General features: G+C 35.4%; 1 protein-coding gene across 20 annotated transcripts in view; it reads left to right on the top strand.

The window, feature by feature from the left end:
• Nucleotides 1-19,184, top strand: part of CHN1 (chimerin 1) — a 225,779-nt gene that overhangs the window by 91,932 nt on the left and 114,663 nt on the right. For 15 of the 20 annotated variants that reach the window (XR_010410189.1, XR_010410190.1, XM_064586703.1 and 12 more), the window contains 3 exons: nucleotides 7,176-7,207; nucleotides 8,864-8,905; nucleotides 9,511-9,624. Coding sequence is in view for 18 of the 20 variants with exons in the window: in XM_064586703.1 (XP_064442773.1) it covers nucleotides 7,176-7,207; nucleotides 8,864-8,905; nucleotides 9,511-9,624 (188 nt within the window). In the remaining 2 variants the exon portion in view is untranslated. The other 5 variants (XM_064586707.1, XM_054506140.2, XM_064586715.1 and 2 more) reach the window with 3 other exon arrangements.

The following is a 19,184-nucleotide window of genomic DNA, read 5'->3' as shown; positions in this document are numbered from 1 at the left end:
TTCCCTTCTCAATGAGGCCCATCCTGATCACTGTATTTAAAATTATATTTTATCACCCCCCAGCATTTACAAGTCTTACTTATTCTACTTTGTTTTTATAAGACTTTTCATTTTGTAACATTCTGTAATATATAGTTTACTTATTTATTATGTTTATTGTTTATTGTGATCTTCCCTTCCTTGAATATAAGCTCCATGAGGGTAGGATCTTGATCTGTTTTGTTCATCTGTATGTCCCAGGTGCCTTGAACAGTGCTTGACACATTAAGTAAGGTGCTTAAATAAAGACTTGTTAAGTGAATGAATGGGAGGTTTGAAGCATTCGTTTTACGTTTACTCTGTTTTAGAGGACATATTTTGCTAGGTGGGAGTATAAGAGTTTGTTTCAGAAGGAGAGGAAAGCACCTTAATTGAGATCATAGCTTCACTGCTGATTAACCGCTATATATTGACAGCCTATACCTCAATTTTGATTCTATAAAAATAAAGATTATCATGTTCATAGATCTCTTAGGTGTTGTGATGATCTGTTACTTAACACTTATAAAATACTTTGGAGCTGAAGAGCATTTTTTTATGAATTCTGAGAAGTAATATTGAATTATTAAAACCACCTATTTATTTTAAAATCAGTCTATCACTCAAAGGTCTGTTTTCACCTTACTTTACTTTTGAAATGCATACCCCCCCTTTTTGGGTCATCTTTTGCTGTTGTTTAAAATTCAGTGTTCAGTAAGCAGTTGGGTAGTAAGGTATGTTTTGATGTCAAAATCTATACCTTAATGTAGAAGTATATTTATAAAATTGGAGATCACAACTACAATTCCAAAAAGAACCCCTTTATCAGTTAACTGTTAAAAAACAGATTGGTGGTTTCTACCTCTTTACTACTATAACCTAGAAGTTACCTGAATCTAAAGTGGGAGAATAGTGAATTCAAAGAATAGTGAATACAAAGAAAAAATTAACTGATACCAGGAAACTGAATTGGTTTTCAGCAAGTCACTAAGTAGTAATTACAGAGCTTAAAAAAAACCCTCCATAAATACATATTCTTTTTTTTTTTTTTTAAAGATTTTTTGTTTATTTATTTGAGAGAAGGAGAGCAGAGTGAGCGCGAATACACAGGTGGGGGGAGAGGCAGACGGAGAAGCAGACGCTCTGCTGAGCAGGGAGCCTGATGGAGGCTCAATCCCAGGACCCCAGGATCATGACCTGAGGTGAAAGCAGACACCTGACTGACTGAGCCACCCAGGGGTCCCTGTAAATACGTATTCTTTATTGAATTTGTGAAATGTGACGGTAAATAGAGAGCTAACCTATTTGGCATGCTGAAGGTTAATCGTTTTCTTGGGTAAGTCTAAAATACAGTGGAAAACAAGCTGCGTTCTTAGCACTTATAACTTTGGTCTAAATATCATCGAGAATGTTACAGAATTGCGGAGGAAAGCAGGTACTTAGAAGTTTATCTTACTATTAATGGAGGATAAAAAGTTAAACATATCTTTGTAAGTTCCATAACATTTCTGATCTCTTTTTTGTCACCACTTCCCTAAAATTCATTTCCAGCTATGTAGCTCTCTGATGAGTACTTACTCTTCCACGATGCTGGCTCTGCTCTGTTTTTGTTTTGTTTTGAAGTTTTTGTAAGTTTAAATTTTTTTGACTTGTTGAAGCTTAACTATTATCCATTTTGATATTTTCTATGGTGTAAAATGCAGTGAGGAAAAAAACCCAGTAATTTAGAAAATGTAGTGTAAAAATTTGTGCTTCCATGGAAAGCTGCATTGTCTACGTGTAGCACATCCTTCCAGTTATCCAATTCCAGTCTTCCGTTGTCTTTGAGCAGTTGTAAAACTCCTCCTCTTCTTCTTCCTCTCTCTCCTCTCCCTCTCCCTCTCCTCCTTCCTCTCTCCCTCTCCTCCTTCCTGACTTTAATACAGGAGACTAAAATAGAACCAAAGCTAGAGTGACTAGTGACTGAGTGACTTACTCTAAGTCTTTAATTCAGAAACTACCACTGTAGGAAGGAAATGTGCATTTTTCTCCCTTTTCCTCCTCCAAACTGAGCCACTTTAAAAAATAATGTAAAACAAAATCTTGACACTTGAAAATATTTGTACTTTTGTGTGTAGCCTTTATATACATATTCTAGACTGCTGCCTGAAAAAAATAATAATATTTGGCCAGGGTTCTATTATTTCTTACAATTTCATGTATATATACCCTAACTTTTATAAGCCTCGTATAGACTTCCAGACTAGGTTTCAAGTACCTGCCTCCAAGTATTGTTTTTACAATGGGAACAAGAAGGAGATAAGGATTTCATGTGACTTCTGACCAGGTTGATACCACTGTTAGAAAAGAGCAGCATGAAGCATTTTGGAAATTTTCTGAGCGTTCTGCTTCATTGTTTTAGTAGCATTGCCTCTAGAAATATATATTCTTTAAATTTGAATTTAAATTAGGAAAATTGGGGGGGGGCGGCAACTGTTCTGAACTAAAGCATGGGACAGAGTAAAAAAAATAATAACCTGAGAGCTGAATCTATAACATTGTGCATGAGGAGGGAAGGGAATTAACATTTATAGTACTTTTATTGTTTTTTCCTACTGTTTTCAGATTTCCTTTGCAGAGCAAGAAACTTACATATTAAACAAGCTCTTGTTTTTGTAGAAAATAAGATAAGAAATAAGACTTCTTTAATTTGAAAGAATGTGGTTGGTGAATTTGATTAAAATATTTTATATATGAAAAAAATAATTTATAACACTATGTTAAAAAGTAACAATAAAAAATAGTTCATTAGTTACCAAAACTACAGTAAATGTTAATTTAACAGATTCCATTGATACTTAAAATATTGTAAAATGGTATCTACTATTTATTGAATTCTTATATTTACTATGCACTTTATATTCAGTAATGGTAGATTAACTTACAGTTTTCTTTCTCATCATGATAGCATGATCTACATTATAGCAACCAAACTACAGCACCTTTTATTTCTAGTTGGAATCTGTTTTGTTCCCCTCATTTCCCATTTTTCCTACCCATGATATGGTATCATGAAAAAAATGTTAACTATTAAACGTAGAAAATTAGAGAAAGCTAAAGCGTGTAATTCAACATAAGTACTAATTTAAAATCCTTTCTCACGTAGTCACATTGACTTCAGCCAGTTTTAGTCTGTTTTATTATGACCTTTTTTTTTTTGAAACTTAGAAACAAGCATAAAATGTTTGTATAAGCACAAATATATTTTTATTATTCCGTATAACATTTAAATCCCCAGGTGGATGTATTTGCAAATAAATTAATTGGGATCATTAATAATCATTGTTCATATTATTAACCCTTTTTTAATTATCGATCAGTAATGCTGTCCTGTCTGTTTGAAAAGACTATTCCAGATCACTACTTAAGTAATGATATCTGACACATCAGCAAAAATCTAAATGCTCTTGTAGGGAAGGAGAAACTTCTCCTTTATCCTCTTAGGTTCTGTGTCTCGGGCCTGCAAGTCAAACTGAAAAAAGAGAGATTAACAGTAGAAAAGGTCTATTTCATATGCACACAAGGGAGGAGGGGCTCACAGCAGATACATGAAAACCCCAAAGAGGCAGTTTCATCCAATACCTTATATACCACTTTCACAGAGGGTGATAAAGTGTGCTGAAGGGAGCAGACAGAGCAAAAGGGGTTTGGGCCTTGGAAGGGTTAGGGTGAGTTGTGGAAAGGTGATTAGGAATTGTTTAGTAAATAAGAGGTTTTTGGTAAGGTTTATTATGCAGACTCCAGCTATCTCAGTTGATAAGAATTGTCCCTGAAGTCATTGTGTTCTTCTCTCCCTGTTATGGGAGGGGACACCTTTACAAAGGGAAATTTATGCACTGCTTTGAGGTGAAAGGGGGAGGGCTCATTGTTCCTTCCGTGTTTGGGGTTTCTTAATCGCATTCAACTCAAAATAATCCTTATGTTGAAGTGGTATATTCTGTTCCCCTTCACTTTATAGATAAAAGAGAAAAAAGAGTTAGTTTAAACTTGTTTTATTTGATATTGCCATTATGGAAAAGCAGAAAAAGAGGCAATTGTTTTGTCAATTTATTTTGGACTTACTGCCTATTATAACAGTACTGTATTAAGCATCCAATGTTTACCTAATTTCCTTTAATTCAAAGTTCTTTTGGGTAAAGCAAAATAGTTATTCATCAGTGTAAGACCTAATCAGTTGTGTTATGAAGATGACTACTTAGGCAATCAATGGAAGCATATTGTGCACTTAATGAGGGACTGTCAACTAATCAGTATTGTCTCGGGTTGTAACACCCGTTGGACTGCTGCACCATTTAAGGCCACCAGTGCATCAGCCACACCAGTTCTTTGTACTGGTCCAGAATTTTCATCATCAAGTAGAGTGTATTCAAGAACTTTCCTTTCTTTTTACCTCATTCCCATCCTTTCAGCCACCTGCAAAGATCTTACGATTTGAGGGACCCCATTGGGAGGACTATATCCTAATGTGCCTCAGACTCTTAATATTAAATTACACAAAAGTTAATCTTGATTTGTTTTTTAAAAGTGATAATCAGCTGTATCAGCAATGCATAAATGCATTCTTTATTTAAAAAATTATATTACAGTTAATACTGAAGTCTCTCTTTTGCTTTCCCAATGGGCCCATCAGTTCAGTTCTCCCCAACCTTCCTGGAAGGAAACCATTTGAATTTGGTATATATTTTTCCAGATATCTGTCTAGTCTCTAAATATATATTAAAGTATTAGTGTACATGGGCTTTTCCTAATTGGTGTCATACTGTATAATTATTCCATAACTTAGGTTTGTATTCAGTGGTTTGTTTTGGTGACTTCTTCACCTTAGTCCCTATAGATCTACATCATTCCTCCAAACTGCATTTACTATAAATCAGCTTACTTATTCCCCTATTGGTGTATATTGGTATAAATATATTTATTTTCATTTTAAATTTTAATAATTTAAAATATTTTTTAATCTCATTTTATTTTTTAATTTTTAAATTATTGAAGTATAATTGATATACGTTGTTATATTAGTTCAGGTATACAACATATTGATTCAACAAGTCTATAGGTTACTCAGTGCTCACCACAGTAAGGGTAATCACCGTCTGTCACCGTGCAGTGTTATTACGGTATTACTGACTATATTCTCTATGCTGTACTTTTTTCTCCATGACTTATTTTATAACTGGATTTTGTATCTCTTTTTTTTTTTTTTTTAAAGATTTTATTTATTTATTTATTGGAGAGCGAACGAGAGAGAAACAGCATGAGAGAGGAGAGGGTCAGAGGGAGAAGCAGGCTCCCTGCTGAGCTGGGAGCCCAGTGTGGGACTCAATCCCAGGACCCTGGGATCATGACCTGAGCCGAAGGCAGTCGCTTAACCAACTGAGCCACCCAGGCACCCGAGGATTTTGTATCTCTTAATCCCCTTTATCTATTTCACCAATCCCCTCCCTTGTGCTCCCCTCTGGCAACCAGGAATTTGTTCTCTGTATTTTAATAATCTGTTCATTTTGTTTTTTAGATTCCACTTATAAGTGAAATCATATGGTATTTGTCTTTCTCTATCCAACTTATTTCACTTTGCATAATATCTCCATGTTATTGCAAATGTCAAGATCTCATTCTTTTTTCTGGCTGAGTAGTAGTCCATTGTGTGTGTGTGTGTGTGTTTGTGTGTTGTGTATACCTCATCTTCTTTATCCATTCATCCATCAGTGGACACTTGGACTACTTCCATAACATGACTATTGTAAATAACACTGCAATAAACATAGGGGTACATATATCTTTTCAAATTGGTGTTTTTCATTTTCTTTGGGTAAATACCTGGTAGTGAATTACTGGATTTTATGGTATTTCTATTTTTAATTTTTTTAAAAAAGTAAGCTGTATGCCCAACATGGGGCTTGAACTCATGACCCCAAGATCAAGAGTCACATGCTCTACTCACTGGGCCAACCAGGTGCCCCTCTATTTTTAATTTTTTGAGGACACTCCATACTGTTTTCCACAGTGGATGCACCAGTTTGCATTCCCACCAACAATGCACAAGGATTCCTTTTTCTCCACATCCTCACCAAAACTTGTTGTTTCTTGTGTTTCTTAGTCTAGCCATTCTGGCGGGTGTAAGGTGATATATCTTATTGTGGTTCTGATTTGCATTTCCCTGATAAATTAGTGATGTCAAGCATCTCTTTATGTGTCTGCCATCTGTATGTCTTCTTGGAAAAATGTCTATTCAGGTCATTCAGAACCCAGTTGAAATGTCACCTTCTCAGGGAGGCCTTTCCTGACCACCCAACTTAAATACCTCATTAGCCCTCCCCTTTACATTACCCATTCTTATTTTTATTGTAGCACTTATTACTACTTTCTATTTTCCCTTTTTTTCTCTTGAAACTTCTTGTCTGTCTCTGAGTTTCAAAAGAGTAATGACAGTTTTTGTCTTATTGCAGCGATATGTCCCCTTCTAGGTAGGACAGTGCCTATCACACATTTGACATTCAGTAAATGTTTCTTGAATGAATGGGCCAAATACTCTCGTTCAGTCTACCCCAGTACAAATTCCTTAGAATCTTTTCTGCAGGGTTTTTCCTTAGCCACAGCCAGTACACCTGATGTGGAACGCTGTGGGGAGGACAGGGATAAACTCTGGTGAGGAAAGAGCTGATAGGAGGAAAAAAGGACAAGATTATACTGAGTTGTGAACAGAATGGAAAATATGGAGTAACAGGAAGGGAGAGGAAGCCACAATCTGTTCTGACACAATTGTGGCATTAAGTTTTTGATGTTTTATTTTACTTTTTGAATAAAGTGATGTAAATATTTTTTCAGATTCATAAAATCCTCGAAACGAAAGATTAAATTTAATCCAAGTATTTTTACATACACAGCCCTTTTTAGATAAGAAATAGATCTGAGAGATGAAGTGACAAGTCAAAATGGCTTGATGATAGACAAGATAAATGAACCTGCTGATAGACATGGGACTCCAGACTCTGATGTTTTGAATCTTATTCTAATTCTTTTTCTTAGTATATGCTTTAATTTGCCACATATACAAAATGTTGAGTTAGGTTCTGAACATTTGCATTTTCACAAATATCTTTTTTTTTCTTCCCAAACAGGTAGAAAACAGACCAAAGTATTATGGAAGAGAGTAAGTATGGATTATGAGAAAACATTTTATAGATTGGAATATGTAAGAGAGACAGGTAAATGGATGCTTCTGCTCAAAATAAAAGCAAGATAAAGGAGGTATTCAAGTTTGAATGAGTTAAATTTATTACAAATATAATTATTCTAATTGGTGAAAATAACGGAAAATAACGTATAGAGAAGAAAATAGCATGGAAAAATGTATGTATGGAATGATGTTAAAAGAAAGATGCAATATAAATAAATAATCCTAGATGTGTATGAGGAAAATGTATATATTTGTGTGTATATGTATATACTAAGCATATCAATGTATATTCACGTAGGTACGTACAGCAGGGTGGGGTGGTTCAGTGTATTTTTACACTTTTCTTTATTTTCCAGATTTTCTGTAAGTAAATTTATGCTATGCAGAAATAGCTAGTGTTAATAGTCTGAAGTATTACCTTCTGAGGATCTATTTTCCTAATGGTTTTACAAAATTGAGATTTTATACATATAATTTTATAGCCTGATTTTTCCACTTAGTATTAATAATATTTTTCTATTCTGTGAAAAATGTTGTAATAACTTTTCAAATGCTTAATTTTTCTGATTATTAAAAAAATGAAATATAGCCCTTGGGAAAGAAGAAAAAAAAATCACCTATAATCCCATCATTCCTCAAATAAAATCCTTTGTTTTTCAAGACTTAAGATCGTATCAGATACACAATGATGTATAGAGCAAGTTTTTTAAATTTTTAAAAATTCTGTTTAAGTTTCCAAGACTTTTGTGAATAGAACATAGGCGCTTACGAGTTGGCGGGGAGCCACTGATGTTTTTTATGGTTGTACCATAATTTAATCACTTAGCTGCTTTTTGGCATTTAGTTTGCTTCTAAACTATATTATTAAAAATAATACCATCAGAAACATCGTAGTGCATAAAGCTTTTTCTGGGGTGGAAATTTTGGTTTAAATGATATGAACAGTTTTATAGTTCTTTAAATATCCTTGTCAAGTTCTGTTCCAAAGTTTGCGTCCTTGAATGTGATTTTCTTTTAAATTAATTGAGTTTTTAAAAACAAATATTAAATTTTACTAACTTTATTAACTGATTTCATGTAAACTTAAAACAATATGCCAATATGCTAATCTAATGGTATGTGTTACCACCAGTGGTAGGTTACTGTCTTCTTGCCTCCGGCAGAGTCTGAGGAATCTGGTTCCCAACGATTGAGAAATATATGGAGATACGAAATTCCCAGAGTCCACTTTTGAACCTAGCTGCTCTGATTGTCATGATTTGAACATACATACCATGAACTGTTTTGAGACTTAAATTGAGAAAGACTGAACCATCCTTATGAGAAAAACTCCAAAAGCTTGCCACTTTGCCCTCTAGTAAAGTTCCTAAATTATTAAGGTGGCACTTCAGGGCCTTTTAAATACATCATTCCAAAATCAAGTGACTGCTGTTTTTTCATACCAGTAAAAACCACAAAGTTTCACTTGAGCAATCCCTCAATTCAGTTATCCTTGAATTACTGAAAGGACATAATGTATGTGTAAGTTCTTTGTAAATTGTAATTGTAAATCACCATATAAATATAAGATGGTTTTTTTCTTTTTAATAGTAATCATCTGTCACCACTGACATTTTTTTTCTTTTTCAGTGTTTCATGTCAGAATGCTATAGATGAATCTGCTGTCTTGGTGTAAAGAATGTGTTATTTATATTTTTTCTTCTTCATGCCTTTTCCCCTGTTAATCGAAAATAAGGTTTTATCAGGGAGTGAAAGCAAGTATTACGGTTGTTTGCTTTTGGCTTGAGTATCCAGTGATGCAGATTATGCACATTATTGGGCAATCATGCCAATTAAGGGCAACCCAGGGTCCTGGAAAATTGCCAACTTAGACTGTGAGCCAGAATTCTGGAGCAGTGCCATTAGCATGAAGGAAGGAAATGGGACACATTGCTGTGTATTTTTTAGTATGTCCATATGGTCAGACAGCTACATCAGAAGGGAATTGTCCTCTTGAGAGAGGTGGTTGATCTTCCCTTAGATGGATGTGGATTTTGATTTCACAATTGTTAAATGGATTGGAGAGCTACTTTGGTGCGGTTCTTGTTACCACAGAGAAGCTGGCCAGGGGCCAGGCCCAGAAAAACACAAGCAGAGTTAAGCCCAACTGCTCCCCTTCGATTATATGGCAGTACTTTGTCTAGAAAACAACAGGACAGGGTGGAGGGTTTTGTTTTATCTTGCTTTACTGACAAAAGGTGGAAAGCATTCAGTTTCTGAATTGACTTTTTTCTTAGGTTTCACGGCATGATCTCCCGAGAAGAAGCAGACCAGCTCTTGAGTGTGGCTGAGGGGAGTTACCTTATTCGTGAGAGCCAGCGTCAGCCGGGAACCTACACTTTGGCTTTAAGGTTGGTCATGGACCTGTAATTATAACTGTGCTTCATTTAAAACCCTCTTAATAGAGGGCTTTAAATTTTAAAAGCATCCAGCATGTAATTGAATTGGTTCTTGTTTTCTTGGGACCTAATTACCATTTTAATAGCTTTGAGACCCTTAAAAAATTCCTCATGAATGGTAGCACTCAGTAATTAAGAACTGAAAAACTTTTAAAGCATTTTTATTGTAGCTGCTTTCTTCTATTTCATCTTACCCGTTTTCTCCCATCTGTCCTGCTGTGTCAGCTCCCATATATTTCTTGAATAAGGAAAGAAACGAAGAGAAAAGATCTTTGTAACTCATAAAATTAAAGCCAATATCATTTCTCTTAGGTTGGCTTTTGATTGAAGCAGTTTTTCTTGGGAGCTCTTGGCTCTTTCCTGTCAGCTGAACTTTGCCTAGTATTTGGCTGTTCTTATCTTACAGTACAGTGCCCAGACACAAATATTTCCATTAGCCCTGCAATAACAACAGAACAGTAATACGATAGCATGCTTATCCAGTGGGCTTACTTCATGCCAAGCCTCAAACCTATTTAATCTTCTCAGCAATTCTAGGATGTATGTCCTGTTACGATCTCCACTTTACAGAGAAGGAAACCGAGGACCTGGAGGTTGAGTAAAACTCGGCCAGGGTCATACATTTAATAATTTGTGTAGCTGATATTTGAATGCAGATAATCTGGCTTCAGAGTCTGTGTTCTTAGTCACTCTCCATTGCTGCCTCTCCAAAGGCTTGGAATAATTATCCATTGTCTTTGTGCCTTCATTCATCTTTGGAAAAGACTTAAAAGTAGAAACTTCCTAAGAAGGAGGTCATAGACATGGCAATTTCTTTTGGTAGCCACAAGGAGAGAACAGGAAGATGATGTTGTTGCTCTAGTATGACCATGTGGAACTCCTCCAATCGCTTATGCCTGTTTGAGCAGGGATTGCTCTTAATCCCATCCACAAGACTTAATCTTCTTGATGAAAAGGATGATATAATCCAGTACTGTTGTCTACTGAATTCTGAATCAATTGTATACTTGGAGAATAAAGCTTGTTACAGGCATGGAAATTTGCTTTTTATGGCAAATTATAACGTATAAATCCCTCTTCACTTATTTAATTATGTTGTTTCTCAGGTTTAAATTATGGTATACAGGGGGAAAAAATCTGGGCTGGAAATTCAAATACTTACTCATTTTACCACCAAATGAACTAAAGACAGATTCGGCGTAAATCACAGAATTCCCTTAAGTCAGTTTTTTCCTCTTTCTATGCCAAACATTTTGTAATTCTAGGATTCTGCAATACCCCATTTCCAAATAGTCTGGTTGTCTGTGTGGCTGGGGTAAATGAGTGTACATGTAAAGACTTATGGACCAGAATAGTGAAGAAGGAAGTGGGGTGAGGGAGAGACAGATATCTGCACAACACTCTCTTCCTTTCCCCTTTTTTGCCATCTGCCCTAAATCCCTCCTAGATCACATAGTAAGTTACAGAACTGAATTTGAGCTCAGTGTCGCCTCACTGCAAGGTTCAGGTACTTTCCACTCATCTTCTAGCGTGGCTGTCACTCACTGTTCACTGAATGACATCAGTGAACACCCTAGGGTCAAGGGTTTAGTGTGGAGAAAGTAGCACACAAAGCTCCCAAGCTCTTCCTCCTTCCTACCTGTAGGAACTGTAGGAATACATTCACTGTATTCCTACACTGTAATTTTATAATTACTTCCCATCTACTTCAGTCCAGGAAATCTGAGAATAGAATTTGGAGCATAGATGAGCATGAAATTGATGGGAATGTTTTTAATTCATATGTCTGGAGGAAACATACAGCCTTCCTTTTGTTATTGAAAATGACCCTGAAACTGTACATGGAAAAAAAATAGTAATGAGTAAAAGGGGCTATAGTGGGAGTAGGGAATTTGTGAATACACATTGTGAGTAATTTATATGCTGAAATATGATCTTCCTTGTTTTGAACTAGATGTGTAGCAGGGAAGTGTTAAGGAGAATATGAAAAGAAGTCATATCAATATATTTGATACTCCCCATTTCAACTGATGATTCTCCCAATTCACATCAGTTTGTTTTGTTTTCAACATAATGTATGATCTGTTTGGGGGAGCCAGATTCATAATTTATGGCTGTCAATGTTCATTATGCATTTACCATGTTAACCATAGGCCCTAATGTTAGGAACAACAAGTCCTTGAAGTCAAGTTGCTCCTTTGGCAACTTGATGTCCAAAATTGAGCTCATTAGTTTTCCTCCCAAATATGCTGTAACATCTATATTCCCTTTATTAGCTGATGACACTATTACTTAGTCAGCCCACAAGACCGAAACTAAGACCTCACTCTTCTTTTTTCTCTTAGTTTTATTTTAAGATGTCTGTAGGCCCTGGCACTACTGCATCTAGAGGCCTTCACCTTACATCATATCAGACACTATATCCCATATCAAATATTTTTTTGGTGTTAAGATTGTTTAAGGTTTTTTAACAATATAAGTTGCTTTTGAACATGGGAGGTCTTCTGTAGTTAACATCTTACTTTTCTCTTGAGCACCATATTCTCCCATACCCGATCTGAGCCTGAATTTCAGGCCAGGTTTTTCTGGCTTTTCTGCCTTTGCTCATATTGACCCCTTGGTTCAAGAAAAATGATTATTGCTCAATGAAAATTTTTTTTTCGATAGAAGCATACGGACAAGCATCCACGTGGTTAGAATGTGTAGTTGAAGATAAAATGCTAGCCCAAGCACTAGATTATACTTCATGTAGCATGAAGTAGTTCAGTGACTTTGGGATTTTCTGTGTATTGATTTTGACAACATTTGGATTAGTTGTAGTTTAAGTATACATTGTAACTATGAGTTATAAAAAAACTAAGATAATCTAAGGAGTTTGGTTTTGAAAATGTTTTTTATGGTTTTCATAGTTTAGGACTAATTCTTTAAAAATATTTTAGGTCATTATATAATTTTTCTCACTAGAAGAAAAAAATTAGGTTCAGTGTTATATAGAGTGACAAATGAAAAGGGATAGGACTAGTGCATGTTTTATATTGTCCTTTTTATTAAATGTTAAGAATATACAAAGGAATACTTACAAGAAATATAACAATTATTAAATAACAATTACAAATAACTGTAACTCTTATGTGCCCAACCTGTATTTTAAGAAACAGCTATTGCCTTTGAGTCTCATTTGTACTGTCTATGCCTCCCCTAATCCTTCCTTCTTCCTCCTGTCCCTCACACTGGCTAACCTATCCTGATTATCTTTCTCTTATTTTTCTTTATAGGCTTATAACGTATGTTTGTATCCCTACATAATACATTGTTTTGATTTGTTCATTTTTGAACTTCAAATAGATAGGACATGTAGAATGTATTCTTCAGTTTTTTTCTCTCCACATTATATTCCTTATTGTAGAACATGGCTATAATTCATGTATTTTCACTGCTATATATCCACTAAATAAATATAGCATAATTTATTTATCCATCCTATTATTGATGGACATGTGGGTGGTTTCTAGTTTGGTGCTGTTAAAAACAGTCTTGCCGGGGTGCCTGGGTGGCTCAGTCGTTAAGCGTCTGCCTTCGGCTCAGGTCATGATTCCAGGTCCTGGGATCGAGCCCCGCATCGGGCTCCCTGCTCGGCGGGAAGCCTCCTTCTCCCTCTCCCACTCCCCTTGCTTGTATTCCCTCTCTCGCTGTGTCTCTGTCAAATAAATAAATAAAATCTTTAAAAATAAAAATAAAAACAGTCTTGCCATGTATAATAATCTTGTAAATATCTCCTGGTATACATTACAGTTTTCTCTAGAATATTTACTTAGATGTAAAGTTGCTGCTTTTGCTTTCTTAGATAATGAATAATTTTTTCCAAAGTAGTTCCACTGTTTATTCCACAACACTGTGTAAGAATTCGTGTTGTTTTCCTTTTTGTTTTCATTTAATACTGTCAGACATTATGTCAGTCTGATGGTGTCTGCTGATTAATTTGAATGTGTCTGATTCCAAATGAGGTTGAGCATCTTTTCATGTTTATTTACTATTCACATTTTTTCATCTGTGAAATTTGCATTCAGATCCCTTACCCTGGCATTTTCTTGTTGATTCATGAAAGTCATTTATTCTGGATACTAATCATTTGGTTATATATGAATTGAATTGTCTCCTTCAAGTTTGTGACCTGTCCTTTATTTCTATTTATGGTGTTTTTCAGTTTTTAATTTTAGCTAAAGTATATAATCCATTTACATTTAATGTAATTACTGATATATTTTGGTTTAAATACTATCTTACTGTCTATATAACTCTCCTGTTTTATGTTTCTTTTTCTTTGTTGACTTATTTTACAAGTCAATTTTTATTCCATTTTTTCCTTACACCTAACTTGAGTTATACATTCTTTTACTGTTCTTTTAATGGTTAAACTAGAGGTTAAAACATGTGGCCTTGACTTACTTATATTTAATATAAATGATTGTTTCTATCATTTTTCCCAATAATGCTAGAATCTTAGAACACTCTAAATTTCATTTCTCTCCCTCCTACCTTTTCTCTTGTTATTTTCAGATATTTTATTTCCATATATTGTAAACTCCATAATACCTTATTGTTACTGTTTAAACAGAAAAGTCAGTATTTGTCTATACTTACTCATATATTTACCCCCTCATTGTTCTTCATTCTTCCCTGTAATTTTGCATTTTCTTGGAATTATCTTCCTTTCACTTGAAAAACTCCGTTAGTATTTCTCTAACTGCAGGTTTATTCGGGATAAATTATTTTCTGACTTTTCTAAAATTTTTTCCCTCTGGGCTAACTTTCCGACTTTTATCTCTGAACTTTAGTTTGGACATTTTCTATTGACCTATCTTTCAATTCACTCATCCTATGTTCTACTATTTTTGATCTGCTGTTAAACCCATCCACTGAGTTCCTAGTTTCATATTTTGTGTTACTTAGGTACAGAATTTTCTTTCTTTCCTTTTTTTTTTTAGATTCTAATTCTCTGATGAAGTTCTCCATCTTTTCCTGTGTTTTCTTGAACAATGACCTATCAAAACATTTGTTCACTGTAAATAACTGATAGAGTTACATAAGCACTGCACCATGAATTCTTGGAAATAGTGAAATAAGGTGAAAAGACCAGTGAAGAGTTGATATAAGTGATCATATGAAATGATCTTTTAAATATTTGCTATCTATTTTCTTATTGCCACTGCTATACCTGATAAGAGTCTAAACAATTTCTGCATGTAGGTCTAATCACAACACATTCAAAACTAGTTTTTTCACTATATTTCTCTGAAAATTTCATATTTTTATGGAATTGATATGAATGCAAAAAGGGCTTTCCTATTTGAACAAATGTATAAATAACATTGTAATCTTCAATAGCTGTTTACTTTTTCTGCCTTAAGTGTGCTAATAGGTGGAATCATTGCTTAGCGCTAGGGTTTCACTATTATTTTCCTAAGCCATTAATTTAATGTGGGGCATACTTGCTTGGATTCTGTCCAAGAGTTTTCTTGGAAATATTAAAACACCTCTTTATATTGATGTTGCACACTTAATGTGGTGTCAGGACTAAAGTTATGCATTACTTTGATTTATTGTGATCTTTGAAAACATTGGTTCCCTTTGATATAAAAATATCCCTTTTTCTCAGTGGCCTGATCTGCTAAATTTGTTCATATTTACTGACAAGAAAAATGTAATTATAAGTATGTATTTTACTAAAACTAGAAAAGAAAGCTGGAAGAAGAAACATTTTTTTAAAAGATTTATTTATTTATTTAAGATTTATGTATTTTAGAGAGACAGAGTGCATCAGCAAGCAGGGGGAGGAGCAGAGGGAGAATCCCAGGTAGACTCCTTGCTGAGTATGGAGCCCGATGCGGAGCTTGATCTCAGAACCCTGAGATCAGGACCCAGGCTGAAACCAAGAATTGGACGCTTAACTGACTGCACCACCCAAGTGTCCCTGGAAGAAGAAACATTTAATGACCTAAACAGGAAACCTTTCAGTTAGCAAAGAGGTTGAAAGAGAAGAAGGTCAGAGAGAATCAGGAATTGAGATTTTAAAACATCTGTCACAAGATATAATTGCAATTATCTACTCTCACTGTGGAACTTTGGAAATAGCTGTAGTAGCTTAGAGCCTGACAAACATGAGTTCTAGTTGCCTGACCTAATTATATATATTTAACCTCTTTGAGCTTTAGTTTCCTACATGTAAAGTGGGGATTATATTCCCATTAGTTTGCAAAAGAGACCTCTTAAAAGTCTGTAATTAGCATCCTTTTTTTAAGAATCAAATTCTCTATCAGTTGAGATTTGTTCAGCTGCAGGTATTATCTGATATTCAAAATAGGCAAACTCTGTTGGCGCAGACAATAAATTACTTAAGGAAATACCTCACATAATGAGAAATTTGGAAATGCAATAACATGGATGATCAGTACCCTAGTGATGTTATCAAGGACTTGTTATTTTGTTTCTATTCATGGCCACTCACAGCATCAGCTCCCGTCTAAGGCTGGCTTTTCTTACATTCAAAAAGTGGTAGCCAAGGGCAATCAGAGTCATATGCTCTCCTCTCTCATTCCTCCTTCCCTTCAAGTTGACCAGGGCTCCGCAGCTCTCCCTTTCCCACCCCTGAGCCAATAACAATCTGCAGGGAAATGCATGTACTGATTGCTTGTCTAACCAGCACATGGTTCTAGAGCTGAGAGATGGTGTCAGTTTCTTCTGGAAGATAAGGCTTGAGAGGGAGTCTGGATGACCAAACAAAATCTGGTTTTCTTTTCCTGTTTTAAAGAAGGAAGAAGGTTGAGTGAGGAGAGAAAATGGATACCAGGCACATAGTATAACATAGTGGGTATTCATTAAAGTAGTTTCCTTGTTCGACAGTGAGGATCCATCTATGGTATAATTCTTCAAATCTTTTAGTCCTATTCAACCTCCGATTAAAGCAGTATATCCAGTTTTAGCTTTGGTAAATAATGAGAAAGTCTGGTATTTCTAAGAAAGTTGTATATGAGGCCATAGTTTTGTAAATTCTGTTTTGATGTTTTTACCTATAATTTTTTTCAAAACTTGATTTAAAATATTTTCCAATCTGACTTTAAAATAATTCAGTATTTTAAAGATGATTGGAAAACCTAATTATGTTAATAATTTTAGCACAGCGAAATCCATTGTACTTTGACTAATATATACCTTAAAATATTTATCCCTAGTGTGTCATAAATGTGTCAAGGCCTTTTGTCTAAGTCAGGAGCTTGGTCTTCACTGTTAAATTGGGTAATTAAAATAATTTCTCAGATAACTGCCTCATCAAAAATAGTAGCGTTTATTGAGCTTTTGTATTCTGCAGTACTGTCTACAAGGGTCAAGAAAGAAGACATTTAACTTGGCTCTTTAACTTAAAGGTAGACTAGAGGTTTGCCAGGTAGAAGAATAAGATGTGATGAAAAATAAGCATTTGCGGAATAAACAGCCAAGGAAGGAATATATAGAACAGAGTGAAATATTTGGTGTATGGCAGGCTGCTAGGGCTTGGGGGCACAGGAAGTTTTAGCAGTAAGTATACCAGAAAAGCCTGGTATTTCATCCTTAAGAATTTGGACTGTAGGGGCACCTGGGTGGCTCAGTTGTTAAGCAGCTGCCTTTGGCTCAGGTTGTGATCCCAGGGTCCTGGGATCAAGCCCCACATCGGGCTCCCTGCTCGGCGGGAAGCCTGCTTCTCCCTCTCCCACTCCCCCTGCTTGTGTTCCCTCTTTGCTGTGTCTATGTCAAATAAATAAATAAAATCTTAAAAAAAGAGAATTTGGACTTTATCTGTAGGAAATGGGAGTCACTGAAAACTTTCAGTAGAAGAGGGTGATGATTACATTTATAATTTGGAAAGATCATTGTGAAAGCAATAAGAATAATGAGTGGAAAGGGTAGTGGAACCTATGTTTTACCAGAATTATTTAGGTAATTAATTTAGTAAGTGGTTTTCCTTTGGCTACTGAAAAATAACCTTTAAAAGGGTTTCTAGATATCTTAATAGATTTTGAAGGGCTCATGATGAGGAGAAATGTGAACTACAGATTTGGCAATTCCAAAGACATTTCTTTTGAGTCTGACTCATTTTAGCTTCTCTAAATTTGGGAGAAGAGCAAGATGACGTATGTGCAAGAGTCTTGATAATCCCTAAATTCTGTATGTGGATATTCCAGAGAATGCTTTACACCCACAGTGCTTAGAACTTTCCTGTTAGTTTAGTGCTGACCACTAAGATAAGAATTATTTAGGAAGGGCACCTGGGTGGCTCAGATGGATAAGCGTCTGCCTTCGGGTCAGGTCATGATCTCAGGGTCCTGGGATTGAGTCCCGTGTCGGGCTTCTTGCTCATCAGGAAGCCTGCTTCTCCCTCTGCCTGCCACTCACCCTGCTTGTACTCTCCCTCTCTCTCTCTCTGGCAAATAAATAAATAAAACTTTTTTTATTTTATTATTTAGGAAATTCCTAAAATTATTTAGGAAAATTTTAGATAATGGAGAACAAATGAGAATTTATTTTTGTTTTATTTTTATTATTTTTTAAAGATTTTATTTATTTGACAGAGAGATAGAGAGAACAAGTAGGCAGAGCAGCAGGCAGAGGGAGAGGGAGCAGCAGGCTCTCCGCTGAGCAGGAGCCCGACGCAGGGCTCGGTTCCAGGACCCCGGGATCATGACCTGAGCCGAAGGCAGACGCTTAATCGACTGAGCCACCCAGGCACCCCAACAAATGAGAATTTAAAGACTGAGAAAGCATATTGTAAATATATTTGGATATATTTATTATATATATATTTTAAAAAATATATCTTATATGGGCACCTAGCTGGCTCAGTTCAAAGAGCATGCAACTCTTGATCTTGGGGTCATGAGTTCAAGCCCCATGTTGGGGGTAGAGATTACTTAAATAAAATTTTTTTAAAAAATTAAAAAAATATATCTTATTTCTTTTTTTTTTTAAAGATTTTATTTATTTATTTGAGACAGAGAGAATGAGAGACAGAGAGCATGAGAGGGAGGGGGGTCAGAGGGAGAAGCAGACTCCCTGCCGAGCAGGGAGCCTGATGCGGGACTCGATCCAGGGACTCCAGGATCATGACCTGAGCCAAAAGCAGTCGCTTAACCAACTGAGCCACCGAGGCGCCCTATCTTCTTATTCAATAAATTTTGAAATATGTATTGGTCTGTGTTAATCTGAAATTTAAATTCATTATATAGGACAGTATGTATGGTATTATATTACTTAGATAAAATTATCTATTAGGTATCTATGTAAGCAGAGAGATGTCTAAAAGAACCTTTCTGAGTTGCCTGATTTTTTTTTTTTTTTACAGTGCATGTGTATCATTTTTACAATCCCATGCAAAAAATTCAATAGGGTGATTTTCATTTTGGGAAGAATCAAAGACTCTAGTTGCAACCTAGGGTCAAAATGGAAGGTAATAACTCCCAAATCTCTGAAGATTTAACTCT

This window comes from Mirounga angustirostris, unplaced genomic scaffold (assembly GCF_029215605.1).
Source record: "Mirounga angustirostris isolate CCGP_5_RB_7025 unplaced genomic scaffold, mMirAng1.0.hap1 SCAF_3, whole genome shotgun sequence".
NCBI classification, from domain to species: Eukaryota; Metazoa; Chordata; class Mammalia; order Carnivora; family Phocidae; genus Mirounga; species Mirounga angustirostris.
The sequence above is the reverse complement of the archived record's forward strand: the minus strand, read 5'-3'. Positions and strand labels throughout refer to the sequence as shown.